A 17,500-nucleotide genomic window follows, 5' to 3' on the forward strand; every position below is an offset into this window, starting at 1 on the left:
TGAGCCAGCTTTCAACGTCAACGTCGGAAGTGAAAAGCTGATGCTTTATTAATCTTTTCTGTTTTTATTATTATTATTATAATTATTATTATTATATATTTTGCTGTTAAGTGTTTGCTTAATCTAGGTTCCAGTCCCCTCATCCGATTTGTTATATATAAATAGCTGTTTTAAATTTCAACGGTTACTTTTGAAAATGTATGTAGAGCACATACGAAACGTCAAGTCATTATCAAAATGAAAAAGTTCAATATGTTTATCACTGCTGTTTGTGCCTTATTTTTGATGGAACGAGCATGTTAATCATACCTTTGATAAGGCCAATAAAACCTTAAGTTTTCTTGGAAGAAATTTAAGAATTAGTTCGCCTGTTCGTAAGACCTTGGCATATAATACACTTATCCGTCCCACATTGAATCATGCCGCTATTGTGTGGACCCCTACACAAAGACGAACATTTATTTATTTATTTAATTTATTTTTATTTAATCACTTTCACCACAACAGAGAAACAGGCTGTGGTGGGGGTCGCACAGCAGAGCGAGGCTCCAAATTAAGTGTGCCCTTTTACCCTCCCAACCATGATATAGCACAGACGAACATCGACAAGTTGGAAATGGTTCAGCGTAGGGCTGCTCGCTTCGCCGTGAACAGATATCATATGATGATACATCTAGTGTCAGTGATATGTTGCAGCAACTTGGATGGGTGTCACTTTAGGAGAGAAGAATGGTGCTGCCGCTGTGTATGTTTCACAAGATTCAAAAGGGTGTGGTGGCCCTGGGCACACAAGAACCTTTGCTCACAACGACTAGATCTTCCAGACACCTTAATTGTAGTAGCTAAAAATCCCCCTTTGCTCGTACTGCATATCATCAAATGCCGTTTTTCACGAGGACGATTCCCGATTGGAATAAACTACCAGATTCTGTTGTGCTGTCCCTAGGCCCGGGAAGGAGGGGGGGGGGGGGGGGAACTCCCATATAAAAAGGATGGGGGTGCTCGTCGGAAATTTTGGAAAAAAACCCCTAAGAGGTACCAAGATCCCGTCTTGTGGGCGTGGCATAGAATTTTTTTCACTCCTAAGAGGTTCGAAATTATGGATTTTACTGAGGCAAAATTAAAAAATAGTTAATTATCAAATGTTGCCTGTGATGATACATCTAGTATCAGTGATATGTTGTAGCAACTTGGATGGGTGTCACTTTACGAGAGAAGAATGGTGCTGCCGCTGTGTATGTTTCACAAGATTAAAAAGGGTGTGGTGGCCCTGGGCACACAAGAACCTTTGCTAACAACGACTAGATCTTCCAGACACCTTAATTGTAGTAGCTGAAAAGTCCCCTTTGCTTGTACTACATACCATCAAATGCCGTTTTTCACGAGGACGATTCGCAATTGGAATAAACTACTACATTCTGTTGTGCTGGCCCCAGGCCCGGGGGGGGGGGGGGGGGCATATAAAAAAGGACGGGGGTGCTCGTCAGAAATTTTGAAAAGAACCCCTAAGAGGTACCAAGATCCTGTCTTGTGGGCGTGGCATAAAATTTTTTCACCCCTAAGAGGTTCCAAATTATGTGTTTTAAGTAGACAAAATTAAAAAATAGTTCATTATCAAATGTCGCCTGTCATAATTTTTCAGAGTATTAACTCTGTAATTTTTCGGCTCAATGCCCTGAAAGGTACCACTAAAGCTCCCGCTGTGGACCGTTTGAGACTGAACACGTAAGAGCTACCAAAACTGCTTTTTTAACCCCTTAAAGGTACGACGAGCACCCCCGTCCTTTTTATATGGGAATTCCCCCCCGGACCCCAAGTCCAGAAACCTTCAAGTCTATACTTTCGTGATAGACGCTGACCAACTCTCACTTGCATTGACATTGATTGATTTTACGCTTGCACATCTATTTCATGTTTACACCTGCACTTCTTATTCTCAAGAATCTTCTTATGAGAAGGAGGTGGGCTGCACGGCAAGAAGAAGAATTATTTATCAAACGTTCTCACCATAAGCATCACCTTGACAAAATGGTGTCACGCGCGCACGACACGTACAATCATGCATCATATGATTACATGAAGAATGTGCCTAACCGATTACATTGTAACACGAGCTAACCACTGATTAATTTGCAAATGATTACTAGTGATTATGCTCATCGTCATTCCACATTCTTCGTTTGTTTGGTGTTCCTGTTTTGTTTGAAAGAAACATCGGAAATCACACGCACTCACGCATGTCTGTTTCTGTTTACCCTTGACGTCACTGTCTGAGCGAATATTATGTACGGATTTTTTGTCAGCTCGGAGTCGAGAAGAACAACTGCTTCGGATCGGAGGGAAAGCTCTCTGTTCCCGCCTTAAAGGCGGTACAGTTCAGTTTCTTTTCCTGTAACGCTATTCTTTAGCCGTCGAAATGGGCGGCTGCATGGGAACAACACGAGATCCAAGTGTTCGCGTCAGTTCCAGTGATCAGTTCGGTAGTACTCCCGGAGGTTGTTAATGCACCGTTTTCTACCACTTGCTAATCGTTTGCCATAACACTGTGATAAAAGTGATTGGTTTGGTTTCAAGTGGAGGAAGGAGGGAGTTTATAACTGATGCTTGGTTTTGCTTTCATTGCAGTTACACTGGGGCGAAATCAACCTCTGAAGAAAGAACGCCCGCCATGGACTTCGGAAATGCCGCTTACAGAAGGCCAACTACGAAGTAAACGAGACGAGTTTTGGGAAACCGCTCCAGCTTTCGAAGGTCGGAAGGAGATCTGGGATGCTCTAAGGGCGGCTGCCGAAACAGAGGATCATACTTGGGCTCAAGCTATCGTAGATGGAGCAAACATTACTCTTCCAACCGGTGAGTTTGCGAAATTAAATTAATTCTTTCCTGTGCCAAGTTGACCGCAGCACATCGAACGAAATCTCCGAATCACACAAGAACTATTTTTGCTGTTTTGTCTGTTTTCTCAATCAAGACTTCTCCCAATATTATTGAGAGCGTTAAAGGGTCTTTCAACGTTGAATAAATGCCATGAGTGCTGTTGTTGCTGATATGTTACTATACATGCTATCAAGCAAATATAATTATTGTGATGTCGTGCGAATCGTCGAATCGAATGTTTTGGTCAGAGCATTTCAGTATGAGGTGGGTTTTGAACAAGAGTGATGCAGAAACTTAAAACAAATATAACGAAAACACAAGCTCTTGTTCTGTTGTGCTAGTCGGTTCTTTTTGCGCAAAATTCACAGTAGTTGGTGCCCAAGTTTCGAACCGTTCATTTTCCCATCCTTAATTTACAACCATATTTGAAGAAAAGGAATATTTACTCCATTGTTAACGCTTTTCGAAACTTGCGTGGTTTCTTTCTGGGCCGACATGTGAACTGTATATTTTTTCAAAATACAGAGCTACATTCGTCCAGCTCGTCCGGGGCGATAATAAGGGCATCTCTTCCCAGGCCTGTAAAAAATCTGCCCATTACATTAAAATTAATGGCACCTGTAGCATTTTACCCTTGCTTCTCGTTATGGCTATACTTTAAATTCTGCTGTTTATTTTTAAGTAATGATCCGTGTAAGATGGATAGCAATTTCCTTTGTTATGCGGCAACGGGGCTTTCCCCACATAGGAATGTTATCATTTTTACATAGAGAATGCATAAACCTTCAGGAAAGCCGTTAACGCAATAAAATTCATTTATAGCCCACTTTGAAAGGGTGTTTTTTTGTGTTAAAAGATTTTGACCAATCACAAGAGTTGAAAACAAAAGCCAAGAAACGTTTACAATTTTACATGTTCCCCACATACGATTTCTGTGGAATTCATTTAAACTGAGACCAGATGAAAGATGGAAGATGGTTGGAAAGTAAGGATGAATATAATACTGCTTTTATGAAGTTTTGTTAACTTTTGCTGTTTAAGCCAATCAGAAGTAAGTACAGACAATAGAAAAGTTATCACCTTTTTGCATACCAATTGAATTCCAACATGTTCGTTGCCGTTGTTGCTATCGTTCTTATCTGGACCGTTTCTTAAAGAATAACCAGGTAATTGAATTTTACAGCTAGAGACAACTGGAATTTAAGGTGAGGCATATTTATGTCTTATATCCGTGAATATTTGTTTTTGCGTAATTTATTAACTTAGATTGTACATTGTATTATTATTATTATTATTATTATTATTATATGACCTTTGCACTAATTTGTCTTTATGTTAATTAGACCTACTGCCCGCAATCTGGAACAACAACAACAGCAATAACAAAAATAGTTTATTTGTACCACATGTAAATAGGGATACATGAAATAAGTAATAAGACTTAAGAAAAGTACAATGCCCCCTTGAAAATTACGAAGAAGCTAATCCAGCTAGGAGACAGGATAAATGATTTTATGTCTAAAGGAAAAAAAGTTGATTGAGGGAGGCACAAATATCATGATAAAAGAGAACAACAACAAAAAAAAAACGATGTCACTTCAGATGGACTGGAGTAAAGAGGAAGTATAAATAAGAAAAATAATTAATATGATGTAATGAGTTGCCTGCAGTGCAGGCGTATTTTGGGCGTGCGAGTGCACATTTTTGTATTAAGCCACCATCTTAGATTTGGTAACTGTGGAAGATTGGGGCGAGGAAATATTTGCAGAGGGAGTAGGCGTTAAGTGGAAAAATGCGATCATTTAAAATGGCACCACTTAAGGTAATTCCCTTGATTCAAGTTGTTCTACTATCAAACTTTTTTGGAAACTTGGCATAATTAACATTCATGATATGAACATTAAAAAAATGCAATAAAAAAATGGGATCATCGTGCTTGTTTATGCGTCAGCAGGCTCTTATTTTTACGGCTGTTTTCGCGTTAAAAATTCGAATCACCTTCATACAGAATTAAGTCTTGGTTACTTCAGAGAGACAAAATTTTATTTTGAAAATAAAGCTTCTTTTATTTACATAAGCAGTATTGCTTCATTTATGCTGTCTTTGATTATCTGGTTGTGGGAATAGTGCACTTTTTGGGACAGTTCTGTGGTTAGCTTGAAGTCCTCGCCTTGCATGGGTAAAATACACCCAGTACGGAACTGTTTTCCAAAAAAAATTCATGTTCTACTATCAAACTTTTTTTCTTCTTCAAATATGTTCTTTATTAGACTGTTCTTAGCAAATACCTGAAAAAAAAATCAGGGGTCACCGTGCTCATTTGAGAGAAAAGGAGCAAAGGGAGCATTTATTTTGCTATCGGGTTTAGTTTGAGCGAAATCTCTTATGTTTTGTATGCGCACATGCTCACGAGCGTGCTAATGACGCGAAAATCGTGTGCAGTAGGGATGCACAATGCAATACTAAGGAATTACCTTAAGGCATAAATCACATTCAATAGTGCGACAATTATTCTTTTGAATGTTTCTCTTCATAGTGAAGTAAGAAAGGCTTATTAGAATTAAAACAAAAGAATATTGTATGTGGTGGTCATTATGAAGTACAGTGTAGGTCTATGATTGGCTAATTTAGCAGGCAGGGTTCTACATTGCAGCCACTGTTGGGTCTGCTAAATTTGAAATTTTGAAGCAACATTTTTAGAATTAGTTGAGGATGTTGTTTATGTGTAACAAACGCATGAAACTGTTGCAAGCAACTTTTTCAAAATGCCTGAAAGATTTAAGGTGCTGTTACACTGTGAAATATGGTTTGTGCAACTTGTCCCACCACAGTGTCACCAAAACATTGCGAGACAAGTTGCACAAAACATTTCACAGTGTAACAGCGCCCTTACCGTATTCCATTTTTGGATTTTGATGGATATGTCAATCATATGAATATTCCACTTGACTTCAACTAGTTTCCCTTCATGTGCATCAGATTACCTCAGAGTTACAATGGATGTCTCGTTCAAAACCTTGTTTTCTCAGTCTGTACTGTAGCTTGTGGATTGTCGTTTTTTGCCTTTGATATATGGCCTGCACACTTTGCACTTGGGCCATAAATCAAAGGAAAGAAACATGGTCTGTAACTTACAAATTGTGGACCTCAAACTCTTTTAGTAAGAGGTATGATTTACATGTATCTGGAATGTGGTTGGCCGAGAACTCATAGTTAATTGTGGAAGTCAGTCAAATCAGCAGATTAGTTAATAATTATCTGCAAGTTTGCAAACAATAATTATTATTATTTGCAAGCAGATTATTTAGTAAATAAACCCCTTCGGGCAGCTGGTATGTCGGCTTACAGTGTCTGAATGAATATTTGACCAAAAAGCAAAGCTTCAAGCTGGGTAAATCTCTCAGCCAAGGACATTATCAACCAACATACATGTACATTGTACCACCAAGCCAGAAAGGGTTTTATTTATTTTATAACCCTCCCATTTTCATATCACGCTTGTAAAAATCCAGTGTTGATCTGATGGTGATGCTTTGTAATTTTTCAATGCATTGTTGAAAATTTGACTAGAAAGTAAGCCTGTCTCAGGAAATTAAAACTCAAATCTTGAGATATTAAAATTTAGTCCCAAACAAAAGGCATCATCTTGAGGCTCTGGGGAATAAGCTCATACAAATCCTTATATTTATTCCCCAGAGGCTTATTTTTTAGGACTGAATTTTAATATGTCAAAACTGGTCTATTCTCACTATGAGCTGAAAACTTGAAAACAAGGTGCTTTTTTGCTTACTGAAAAAGAAATTTCAACCATAAAAGACAGAATGTGCAAAGTCTTGATGACAGTGTTTTCAGGTGTGGCAGGAATTTTTCTCTTCTTTGAATGCTTGCTTTATTTTATAGTAATTTTTAGTAAACACAGTGTATTAAATTCTCTGCTCTATAAAATGACTGTTTAAGTTTGCGTAGGATTAAATCACTTAAGTCTACTCTTAACTCTCTTCACCCTCTAATACGTTGACAACATATTTTGTTGACTTTCTTGTACTTTCCAGAACAGCATTTGTGACCTTCTTTTTAAATTATGTCACCATCACTGGACTCCAGAAAACGAGTTTGTTTTTCTTCCATATAAAATGAAAATTCTTCTGTTGCCTTTCTTCCGCTGGCTTTGTTTCTTTTCAATTGAAATTACCGCCACAGCATTTTGCAGGACAAATATCCATGCTTGGGGGTGCATGACAGAGGTCACTGCGTGATAACTGTCCTGTGAGTTTGCACCGCATGACGTAAATTAGCCGATAGAATCGCCCTAAACATTCATGGGTGGGTTGTAATTAATAATCTTTTGACAAGGAAGTATTTGGACAGACAAAGTGTTGTTTGGAAGCTACAAATGTACATAGAGAGGTTGCGAGTTCTGTTATCCTTATAATGACTTTCCTCTTGTAAAACCAGACTTTGAATAGTTAAAACCTCTTTAACTAGAGCACCTACATGTATACATAGAGGTGAAGAGTTTAAGGGTGCCCGTTTGGCTTTCAATGAAAGAAGCTTCAAAGTCAAAGGAAATTCCAGTAGCAAGTGAAAACAACTCAGTGTGACACATACTTATGGCTTGAATAACCAATTTTTGATTTTTTTGATAACTTAGGGTCATTGCAAGATGCTTATGATGAGCTTGGCAACAGATATGTGCTCCCAGTTTACTGTATAAGCAAGCCAACAAATTTAATCCGAGATGAAGATGTCAGTGGTGAGACTACAAAAGAGGATGAAGATGAAAATGAAACTCCTCCAACTGGAGATGAACTTTATGTTAAACTTCGCTTGTCTTCTGGCAAGGACTTAAAAATGTCTGTATATACCTCAGATACTGTGCTCAAAGTAAAGAAAAAGCTGCAAAAGGTGGAAGGAATTGAACCATCAAAACAGAGGTGGTTTTATGCCGGCAAAATGCTCACAGACAAGACGACGATAGGAGAAGCAAAAATCCCAAAAGGTTATGTTGTACAAGTTATTTTGCCACAACCGACCCCTGTCGAGAACTAGAAAGCCAGTGGAAAGTTCATTGGACTTCTGATATTGTAGTTAGTAGTTATTTAATGATAAGTATACAAAAGAGAATTATTTTTTAAGTAAAGCTAATTATGTGGTGCCCTTCTTTAACCCTTAATTGCTCAAGAAGTCTCCCTGTCACAACTAGTCGTCTACTGTCAGCCAGAGTAAGATTACTGGTATTTAGCAGTTTGTTGAGAAAGATACTGACTAGTGCTGTAAGGTGCTAGATAATAGCAATGTGCTGTGTAGGAGGGGAGATGGAAGGGAAGAGGAAAATCTGGAAAGGAGGAATCTCCTTGTTTTCCACACGTTCTTCTCGTACTTGCATGCCACCATTATTCTGGTTGCTGCTATGAAGTCTACCGTAATAAATCATGTTGTCATCACGATTGCCAATGTTGGGCGTTAAAAGATTAAGCATGCCCATAAGTGATATTGTGGGGGGGGGGGGGGAGTTAGGGCAAGTTCACCTAATCAGATTTTCCTAGATACTATCTTTCTACCTAAATGTGTCGTAACCATAAAATGTTATATTTTTTTGGACCATTTTTCCTCTTTAATACACTATAAAAGTTAGTGCTGTGACTTAATCTAGTGAGAAATGTTATGACAATGCAGGGTTTCGTTAACAATAGGAAGAAAAAATATTGCAGTTTGTGGTGACCCTTGCTTGTTACTAGCTTGGGGTAGAAGGAAAAAAAAACTGTTAAATTGGTCAAATTTCGTTGTCAGTCCATAAAAAAAAGAAATATAGAGGAGAAATGAGAGACGGTATGATGCTATAGGTAGGAGAATTTTATCTTAGTTTGTCTTTACGTGCTACTATGATATAAAAAAATTGCTTCCTTTTTTTCTTCAGATTTTGACAGTGTTTGTTTAACACCTGAGGAGGCAGTGCGGCCCAGTGGTTAGGGTGCTTGCCTTGAGATCCGGAGATCCCGGGTTCAAGACCCGCTCTGACCACTCGCTGAATTTGTTCCTGGTAGTCCCTGGTTCAACTTCCCAGCTGCACTTGTAAATAGCCAACTGGTTTGCCTCCGGCCAGTTGGGATTCTTAACAGTTGTTTTTGTGTTCTGTTGTTTCATTGGCCCTGAAAAGCCCCTATGGGGAGTGGTCAATTAAGTATGTATGTATGTATTGGCAGAATTTTGAGCTTTGATATTTTCATTGAGTATAAGTCTTGGATTTCACAGTCAGCCATTACTCACGTTCAAAACTGACCGATTGGACCTCAGAGGGTTGGATCCAATAAAAAGTGACGTCAAAGGCTCACTAGCTAACTTTTTCAGTGTGTGAATGCAGCTTATTGTATATGCAAAACACAAGTTTAAAAGTCTGAAGCCCAAAACTCCCGTGCTGCATATTAATTCTGCGGCATACACATGCATTGCATTCCTTGACTTCATTTTCTCCTCAATCCAGCTCTCTCAAGATTAAGATTAGTAATGGCGAACCATTATAGGAAAATTCCAGTTAAAATAAAGAGGACTGGTGTCTTTTTGAAATCAAGGCTTAAAACTTTGGTTGCTTGGTGTTTAGTTAGCATAGTTTTGAAATTCAAGTTAGAAATTTGAATTTTTGGCCATAGTAGCACTTAAAAAAGTTAGGTGAACTTTGTGTCTTTTGTAAGTATGAGAACTCTAAACTTCTTTTTTCAAGCAATGATTTTGTTTTTTGCTGCTTCCAATTATGTGTGGAGTGACAGTTGGCAAACCATAAAAAAAAGAAACAGTCTGTTGATAAAAAATTACCCAATCACAATGCTCTATGTAAGATATTAACCATTTCGCTCCAGCGATGAAAGCAAATTATGAAATCCAAATTGTCACTTGGAATTTGACCTTCTGTGTCTGCAAGTTATTAAATGGCACAATACCCGAACTCCCATTTTATAGGCTTGTTTTTAAATCCCTTCCAAGAGTGACAGTCAATAATTGCTACTGAAGGACAACAACTAACGATTATCTAAATTAGGCTTGGGCCTGGCCAAACTTGTCCTTGTGAATAATATCTCACATACCCACAACCTGCTCCCGTTCTGGCCTTGTAGCTCAGTCGGTAGAGCAACGGTGATCAAATCTGAAGGTCGTGGGTTCAAATCCCACCCTGGTCAGAGTTTTTCTCTGTCCTTGTGTGGGCCCAATTCCAATACTAGGGTTGATCTCTGATGGAATAATTGGGTATAAAAAACTCCACAGTAGTGTTAGGCCTCAGTCGAACTTGGAATCATTACTGTCAATATGCTACTGAAGGACAACAACTAACGATTGTCTAAAGCCAAATGATTTACTGTCAATGAGGCCAGTTTAGGGGATGTCGATGTCCCCTTTTAATCCTTTTGTTATATCTGATGCAAGACAACTTTATAAGTCAATGGGAGCCACTTTATGAGTGAAAGGGTCAACCTTTGACTCCCAGCATTCATCAATAAAAATTATGTTAATTCTTCTCACAATTTCTAAGAAATGTCATTCACTTACATGTAGGTCCTGAGAATGAAGATTATTATCAGCTTAAGAGGTGTGATCTTGTTATAACATTAAATTATCATGACGACCCAACAAAGAAATATAAGGAACTAGTTAGGAGAATGAACGTTTTGATCTTGGCAATGAAACGGTTATTCTCTGTCACTATTTCAAAGATGAAAAGGGATTATACTTATCTAATTGATCTGTATAGTTAACGCAATTTCAACATTAGAGAGATTTAGCCTCATTCAAATGCAAACATACTACTGAAAGTTGCACTATGCCAAAACAAAAAATAAAACTTGTTTGATTTTGGGTAATTTTTTGCCTCAGTGTTAGCTGCAAACACAGCTCAATGCCTCAAAAGAGTTTAGAACAAGAGAATTTTTGCACTGTTATGACAAGCAGTAACCAGCTGTTCCCTATTTCTCATAAATGCAATGCTAAATCTCTCTACTGCATGTGGAATGAACCCCTAGCGATAAGAGAGGATGGTCTTGTTTGTGCAATTTTCAACAACGTTAATTTCATGTTTCTTCTTAGAATGACTGCAAGGCGTTGTATTTTTAAGATGAATTTAAAATGTGAAAGAATTTTATTTAAGGCAGCAATGCTTATTTTTGACTTTAAATTTTCCATCAGTTACAACCGGTTACCTCACCAAGGGATTTCAGTTATGTAGTAAACAAGTCATTTTTGTTGATTCAGATGAAAGTGGATTTATCATCTATTAATCTGTACATGGTGTTGTGGCTCTACCAATAAGTTTGAGTTTATTGGGAGATGTTCAAATTATTTCCCCTTCACCCTTCGTGAATAATGATTTTGGCACCTTTTCAAGTAAACTAGTGGGACTCAGATATGGAAGAGCTTTCTTGGTGAGACTATGGTATGTTTCAGACTTCACAGGAGATGTTGTAAATATAGGGAAAGTAATACAAGTTTTTTGTTCTTTTTAAAAATTAAACCAAAGTGGTGAAAATGAGCAACCATTCACATTAATATTTTTGCATGATAAGAATATAAAACATTATTGAAATGTTTGCTTGTTGGTGCACTACTTTTTTGCCATAAATAACGACAATGGTTATGACCCATACTTCACCAAATGAAAGTAAGCTAGTGGGACCCAGATATGGAAGAAGTTTCTTGGTGAGACCATGGTATGTTTCAGACTTAACAGGAGATGTTGTAAATATAGAGAAAGTAATACAAGTTTTTTGTTCTTTTAAAAATTAAACCAAAGTGGTGAAAATGAGCAACCATTTACATTAATATTTTTGCATGATAAGAATATAAAACATAATTGAAATGTTTGCTTGTTGGTGCACTACTTTTTTGCCATAAATAACGACAATGGTTATGACCCATACTTCACCAAATGAAAGTAAGCTTAGGCCTGGTTCAAACGTCGAAGTTTACCTCTGCCGAGTCTAATGCAAATGAGCGAAAACGTGTGAAGTTCGATGTTTGAACCGTCAAACATTCCCAGTAAAGATCTTTTTGGATTTGCTGCCAAAACTTACACGAGAAATGCTTGCAACGCTTAAGCCTGGTTTCCATATGATATGCGACACGATCGCCGACATATCTTGGGCATGTCAAAATTAATGAAATATTAAGCTCCCCCATTACATGTACCCCAATTTCGGTGACGGCACAATAGGGAGCTTACGAAACGACGACGACGCCGACGGACACGACGACGCTACAAAACAATAGCTTTATTGAGCAAAAACAATTGCTCTGCACGCTCTGCACGTGCGTTTTACATTTTGGTACATTTCTCTGCCGTCATCTCCTAAATGACGACGTGAAATGACCAAATTCAAGGTTCTGTGGAGGACGTTAGCACATGACGATCAATTTTCAGTTCTCTCTCTACGCTTCCGACCGAGTCATACCAGTTTAATTCCTCGACAGTTACTACACATTTTTAACGCGAAACGACATGAAATAGTTTCGTAGTGATGTGAATAACGCGAACTTGTATTTTTAAATGAAGTCCTCGTAGCCGTCGTCGTCCTCGTTTCGTAAGCTCCCTAACGGCGGTCATCGCCTCATGCGACTACACGTCAGTGATTTTTTAGGAGGGTGGGAGGGGTAGGGATAGGAGGAATCCATTTTCTCATTTCTTCTCTTTGAAATGCCGCGTGACGTAGCATCTACACGTATATCATCAATACACACTACTTGCATGCAAACAACTGTTGAGTACTTCGTTTTGCCAAAGCAGGAAGATTTGATAGACTTGTGTAGCAGTTGTTTTGATGGTCCACAATTGACTCGGGCTTTTACCCACTACCCGTCAGGAAGGATCAGGTGGGATCGGAGTGATACGCCAAGTAAAGTTATAACATATACGATGGAAACTCAATTATCTTGTCGTTACTTCCGTTTTGTTTTTGTTTTGCACTGCTTAAAAGTTTAGGGCTACTAACAGTAAAACTACCATAATTTAGTGGAAGTTCCTTTTTGTTTCGTTTCCTCAGAAACGAAACGTATCTATTTTTGACTTCGGGGTGAACTATTTACACGGTGAGGTAGAGTGGCCAATCAAAACAAAGTTTGTAATTGAAAATATAAACATCTATGAGATGCAGAGACAAACTTGTGAACACGTGAGCCGGAAGTACCGCAAGTCTTAATGTTGACAAGCACAAAAGCGAAGGAAATGGATCATAAATAGGAAGTTTTGACTATCTGAATGATTTTGGGTTACATTAAAACAATTTACTGTTGAAAAATCCAAAGTTATCTCTCTTCGACTCGTGTTAATGAGTAATGTAAACAATCTTCACGTGCAAGTCGCAATTGGTTTGTTTCACTTCTCATTGTTTGAAAAACTGGCGCGCGATTTTTAAGCCAATCACTGAGCGTAGCAATTGCAATCGAGGAAATACTTTCGACAGTCATTTGAAAAGCGCTCTGTGTGCTCTTCTAACCAATCATATTATTATTTTGTCGTGTTAGAGCGAGTTTCAATCGAGTGCCGTAAAACCAAAACCAAAGTAATTCGGCCAATCAGAAAGGACGGAGACAATCCAGTAAACCAATCAAAACTCGGAGTAATTACACGTAGGCAACACAAAGCGCGGGAAAATGTGCACGCGCGAGCCACGATTGGTTTTGGCTTCACTTCTGATTGGTTGAAAAAGTGACGCGAGAACTTTGAACCAATCAATGAGCGAAGTAATGCAAAACCAAAGCAATTCGCTAATTACTTTCGACACTCAATTGAAAACCTCTCTATCGCTGCCGTAGCCGTCGTCGTTTCCTAATTTCCCCAATCTCGCGCTACTTAGCAAAGTGGTGAAAATGAGCAACCACATTAATATTTTTGCATGATAAGAATATAAAACATTGAAATGTTTGCTTGTTGGTGCACTACTTTTTTGCCATAAATAACGACAATGGTTATGACCCATACTTCACCAAATGAAAGTAAGCTAGTGGGACCCAGATATGGAGGAAGTTTCTTGGTGAGACTATGGTATGTTTCAGACTTAACAGCAGGAGATGTTGTAAATATAGAGAAAGTAATACAAGTTTTTTGTTCTTTTAAAAATTAAACCAAAGTGGTGAAAATGAGCAACCATTCACATTAATATTTTTGCATGATAAGAATATAAAACATTATTGAAATGTTTGCTTGTTGGTGCACTACTTTTTTGCCATAAATAACGACAATGGTTATGACCCATACTTCACCAAATGAAAGTAAGCTTAGGCCTGGTTCAAACGTCGAAGTTTACCTCTACCGAATCTACTGCAAATGAGCGAAAACGTGTGAAGTTCGATGTTTGAACCGTCAAACATTCCCAGACATTTAGTCTACAATAGCTTTTCCTCTACCCTCTGTACCTTTTCAAAACCTTCGGGGGTAACCCGAGTATCGGGCTTTTACCCACTACCCGTCAGGAAGGATCAGGAGGGATCGGAGTGATACGCCAAGTAGAGTTATAACATATACGATGGCCGAAGTAAATGTATTAAAGAAAAACTCAACTATCTTGTCGTTACTTCCGTTTTAATTTTGTTTTGCACTGCTTAAAAGTTTAGGGCTAGTAACAGTAAAACTACCATATTAAACTTAGTGGAAGTTCCTTTTTGTTTCGTTTCCTCAGAAACGAAACGTATCTATTTTTGACTTCGGGGTGAACTATTTACACGGTGAGGTAGAGTGGCCAATCAAAACAAAGTTTGTAATTGAAAATACAAACATCCATGAGATGCAGAGACAAACTTGTGAACACGTGACCCTGAAGTACCGCAAGTCTTAATGTTGACAAGCACAGAAGCGAAGGAAATGGATCATAAATAGGAAGTTTTGACTATCTGAATGATTTTGGGTTACATTAAAACAATTTACTTTTGCAAAATCCAAAGTTATCTCTCTTCGACTCGTGTTAATGAGTAATGTAAACAATCTTCACGTGCAAGTCGCAATTGGTTTGTTTCACTTCTCATTGTTTGAAAAACTGGCGCGCGATTTTTAAGCCAATCACTGAGCGTAGCAATTGCAATCGAGGAAATACTTTCGACAGTCATTTGAAAAGCGCTCTGTGTGCTCCTCTAACCAATCATATTATTATTTTGTCGAGTTAGAGCGAGTTTCAATCGAGTGCCGTAAAACCAAAACCAAAGTAACTACTTCGGCCAATCAGAAAGGACGGAGACAATCCAGTAAACCAATCAAAACTCGAAGTAATTACACGTAGGCTACACAAAGCGCGGGAAAATGTGCACGCGCGAGCCACGATTGGTTTGGGTTTCACTTCTGATTGGTTGAAAAAGTGACGCGAGAACTTTGAACCAATCAATGAGCGAAGTAATGCAAAACCAAAGCAATTCGCTAATTACTTTCGACACTCAATTGAAAACCTCTCTATCGCTGTCGTAGCCGTCGTCGTTTCCTAATTTCCCCAATCTCGCGCTACTAAGCAACGGTTACGTCAACGAAATGCAAATCTCTGCTATCGTGATTTCACGATTTCAACAATCTCGTTCGCGGCTGTAATAGGTGGACAAAAGTATCTTTTTGATGGTTTACGGTTGGAGAGTCCATAGAGAGGATATCCTAATATATAAAGAGATATCCTAATATATAAAGAAAAAAAGTGTACCACACATAACATGGAGTTGATATGAAAAGTAACGCTTGTTCACAGGTATTTTCCATGTTTTCATTAGGAACCGGAAGGGCGGAAGGGAAGCCGACATCTCCTGAGCGCTTTGGACGGGCAGATATTCTTTTCGTCTTTCTTGTTCTTCCTCTTCTTTTTTACCCACTCTTGTGTTTCAATGACTTGTTTGCAAGTCGCATTCGTGTGATCAGATTAGATCGGATGTTCGTCACCCAATACAGTCTCAATGTTAACTGCTTCTTTGTAGATATGGATCGCTTTTTTGCGAGATAAACGTGTCTTGACAGAACTGGCACGTGTTTTAAAGTTTCGATATTCTTGCAATGTTTCACGTACTGAATGCTTCGATACTTTTCACCGAAAACTCAACTCAAATTTGTTGTACTGTGAAATATCTTTATTGACTGGTCGCTCGCCCTGGATCGCCTTTTCCTCTCTAACGATATTCTTCAACGCAACGCTCTTTCTCCTTGTACCAAAAACAATTCTCCAAGCACCAAAGTATAACACAAGTAACTTGACAGTTTCCAATTTCCCAGTTCGCTTCATAGCTTTTAACACCTCCCGGACATCAATTGCTCTGGAACAGCCCCCTCGTCGTTGTAGCAAGGGAATACAACTAAAACTATCAACTAGCCTCTTTCTTAATTTGTTCCAAGTTCTCAATCGTCTCTGCTATTATTTGACACTTCGCGAAAACATCTTCGTTTGTCTTTGAACCGCTCCTTCGTAGAGCCACAGAGTACATCCGCTTAGCCGTGTCAAGCCCTCCGAAGTCCTTATTTCCTTTCCCTTTGTTTTTCAGCGCTGTGTGCGCCTTCACTAGTTCTTTCAAGACATTCATAAGACGGGTTTCAATGATCGGGACCAAGTTGCGCAACTCATCGAAATTCGTTTCCAAATTACAGTCTGTTGGTCTTTCGTTACCCTCTACTGTTCCCGCCATGTTTGCGCTTCGTTCGCAAGGGCTTTTAGGTTCTTTGTCTTCCTTTAACGTCGCCGCATATTTCAAAGCATTTTTAGATACAAACAAATGCTCCAAAGCGGATTGTAAGGCCCGGATAGCTGCCGCTGAGCCACCGTGATGAGTAACATTGTATTCACACATGGCAACTTGTTCCAAGCAGATTCGTATGTACTCACAGGGATAATGTTCGGCTCGTACACACGAGGAAGCCTTGCCATAATGAAGCTCAGCGAGCGATCGCGCTTTTTTCTTTGACTGGTCAACAACCTAAGGGCAACAATGATCAAGAACGTCCTGGTTATAGCCGATCGTCTTGGCCCAATATCCAACCCCCCCCCCCCCCCCCCCCCCCGATCTACTACACAGACTGCTCCATTTAATCTCCCTTGAGCTGAGTTGTGTTTCAGTTTATTTTAAAGTGCGTACACTCGGCCATGTAACTGCATGACACGTCGCTCTTGTTTAGTTTACAACGTATTTGACTTTCACTGCGTTTTTTTTCTTCACCGCAAAAAGCCCAAAAACAAGGTACTAGGAAGGAAAAAAAAGAAAATTTTTCTGTCTCCCTTCCAAGATTGTCCTGGACACTTTCGTCTCACTTTTCCCACACTTCAACGCGCTTTGTTTTCATTTGTCGAGTTGCCGCGCTTATCTCGGTCTTCTTCGTGATCATTAGTAAGCACATTTACTTGTCACTTCACCAACGATTGATTGAAAACTCAATCTTTCATCTGGAGCATTCTGTGTTTAACCTCTCGATAAAGCCGATGAAACCCAAGTTGTCACCGATTTCAAGCAAAGAGGAACGAAGTACAATGTTGCAAAATCAAACCCTTAGACAGATCTTATGACTAAGACGACCAACCTGATTTCTGTAGGAATTGTGGTAAAGAGAAGCAAGACGGTGGTGTATCGAAAAAATCCGATAACCCAATTTCGTTGGAGACTGCATGAAGTACCACGTTGAGGTCGGGTAGAA

General features: G+C 38.9%; 2 protein-coding genes across 4 annotated transcripts in view; one reads left to right on the plus strand and one right to left on the minus strand.

The window, feature by feature from the left end:
* The first annotated feature begins 2,269 nt into the window (after nucleotides 1-2,269).
* On the plus strand, nucleotides 2,270-9,688 carry LOC138006798 (ubiquitin domain-containing protein 2-like). 2 transcript variants are annotated; one of them, XM_068853364.1, is made up of 3 exons: nucleotides 2,270-2,495; nucleotides 2,626-2,853; nucleotides 7,529-9,688. In XM_068853364.1, exons 1-3 carry the CDS (start codon nucleotides 2,417-2,419, stop codon nucleotides 7,924-7,926), a joined length of 705 nt encoding a protein of 234 aa, XP_068709465.1. In that variant the 5' UTR covers nucleotides 2,270-2,416; the 3' UTR covers nucleotides 7,927-9,688. The 2 variants fall into 2 exon arrangements, with proteins under 2 accessions (XP_068709465.1, XP_068709466.1); XM_068853365.1 differs by having other exon boundaries at nucleotides 2,284-2,480; nucleotides 7,529-8,072.
* Nucleotides 9,689-14,420: 4,732 nt separating this feature from the next.
* The window catches only part of LOC138006797 (erythroid differentiation-related factor 1-like), a 35,055-nt gene continuing 31,975 nt past the window's right edge, over nucleotides 14,421-17,500 (minus strand). The window contains exons 26-28 of one of the 2 annotated variants that reach the window (XR_011123937.1): nucleotides 17,387-17,500; nucleotides 15,996-16,788; nucleotides 14,421-15,843 (exon numbers count right to left, since the gene is read on the minus strand). The exon at nucleotides 17,387-17,500 is cut by the window's right edge and continues 54 nt beyond it. Coding sequence is in view for 1 of the 2 variants with exons in the window: in XM_068853363.1 (XP_068709464.1) it covers nucleotides 16,183-16,788; nucleotides 17,387-17,500 (720 nt within the window). In the remaining variant the exon portion in view is untranslated. Of the gene's footprint in view, nucleotides 16,789-17,386 lie in introns of both variants that reach the window. The other variant, XM_068853363.1, reaches the window with a different exon arrangement.

Source organism: Montipora foliosa, chromosome 6 (genome assembly GCF_036669935.1).
Source record: "Montipora foliosa isolate CH-2021 chromosome 6, ASM3666993v2, whole genome shotgun sequence".
Taxonomy (NCBI): domain Eukaryota; kingdom Metazoa; phylum Cnidaria; class Anthozoa; order Scleractinia; family Acroporidae; genus Montipora; species Montipora foliosa.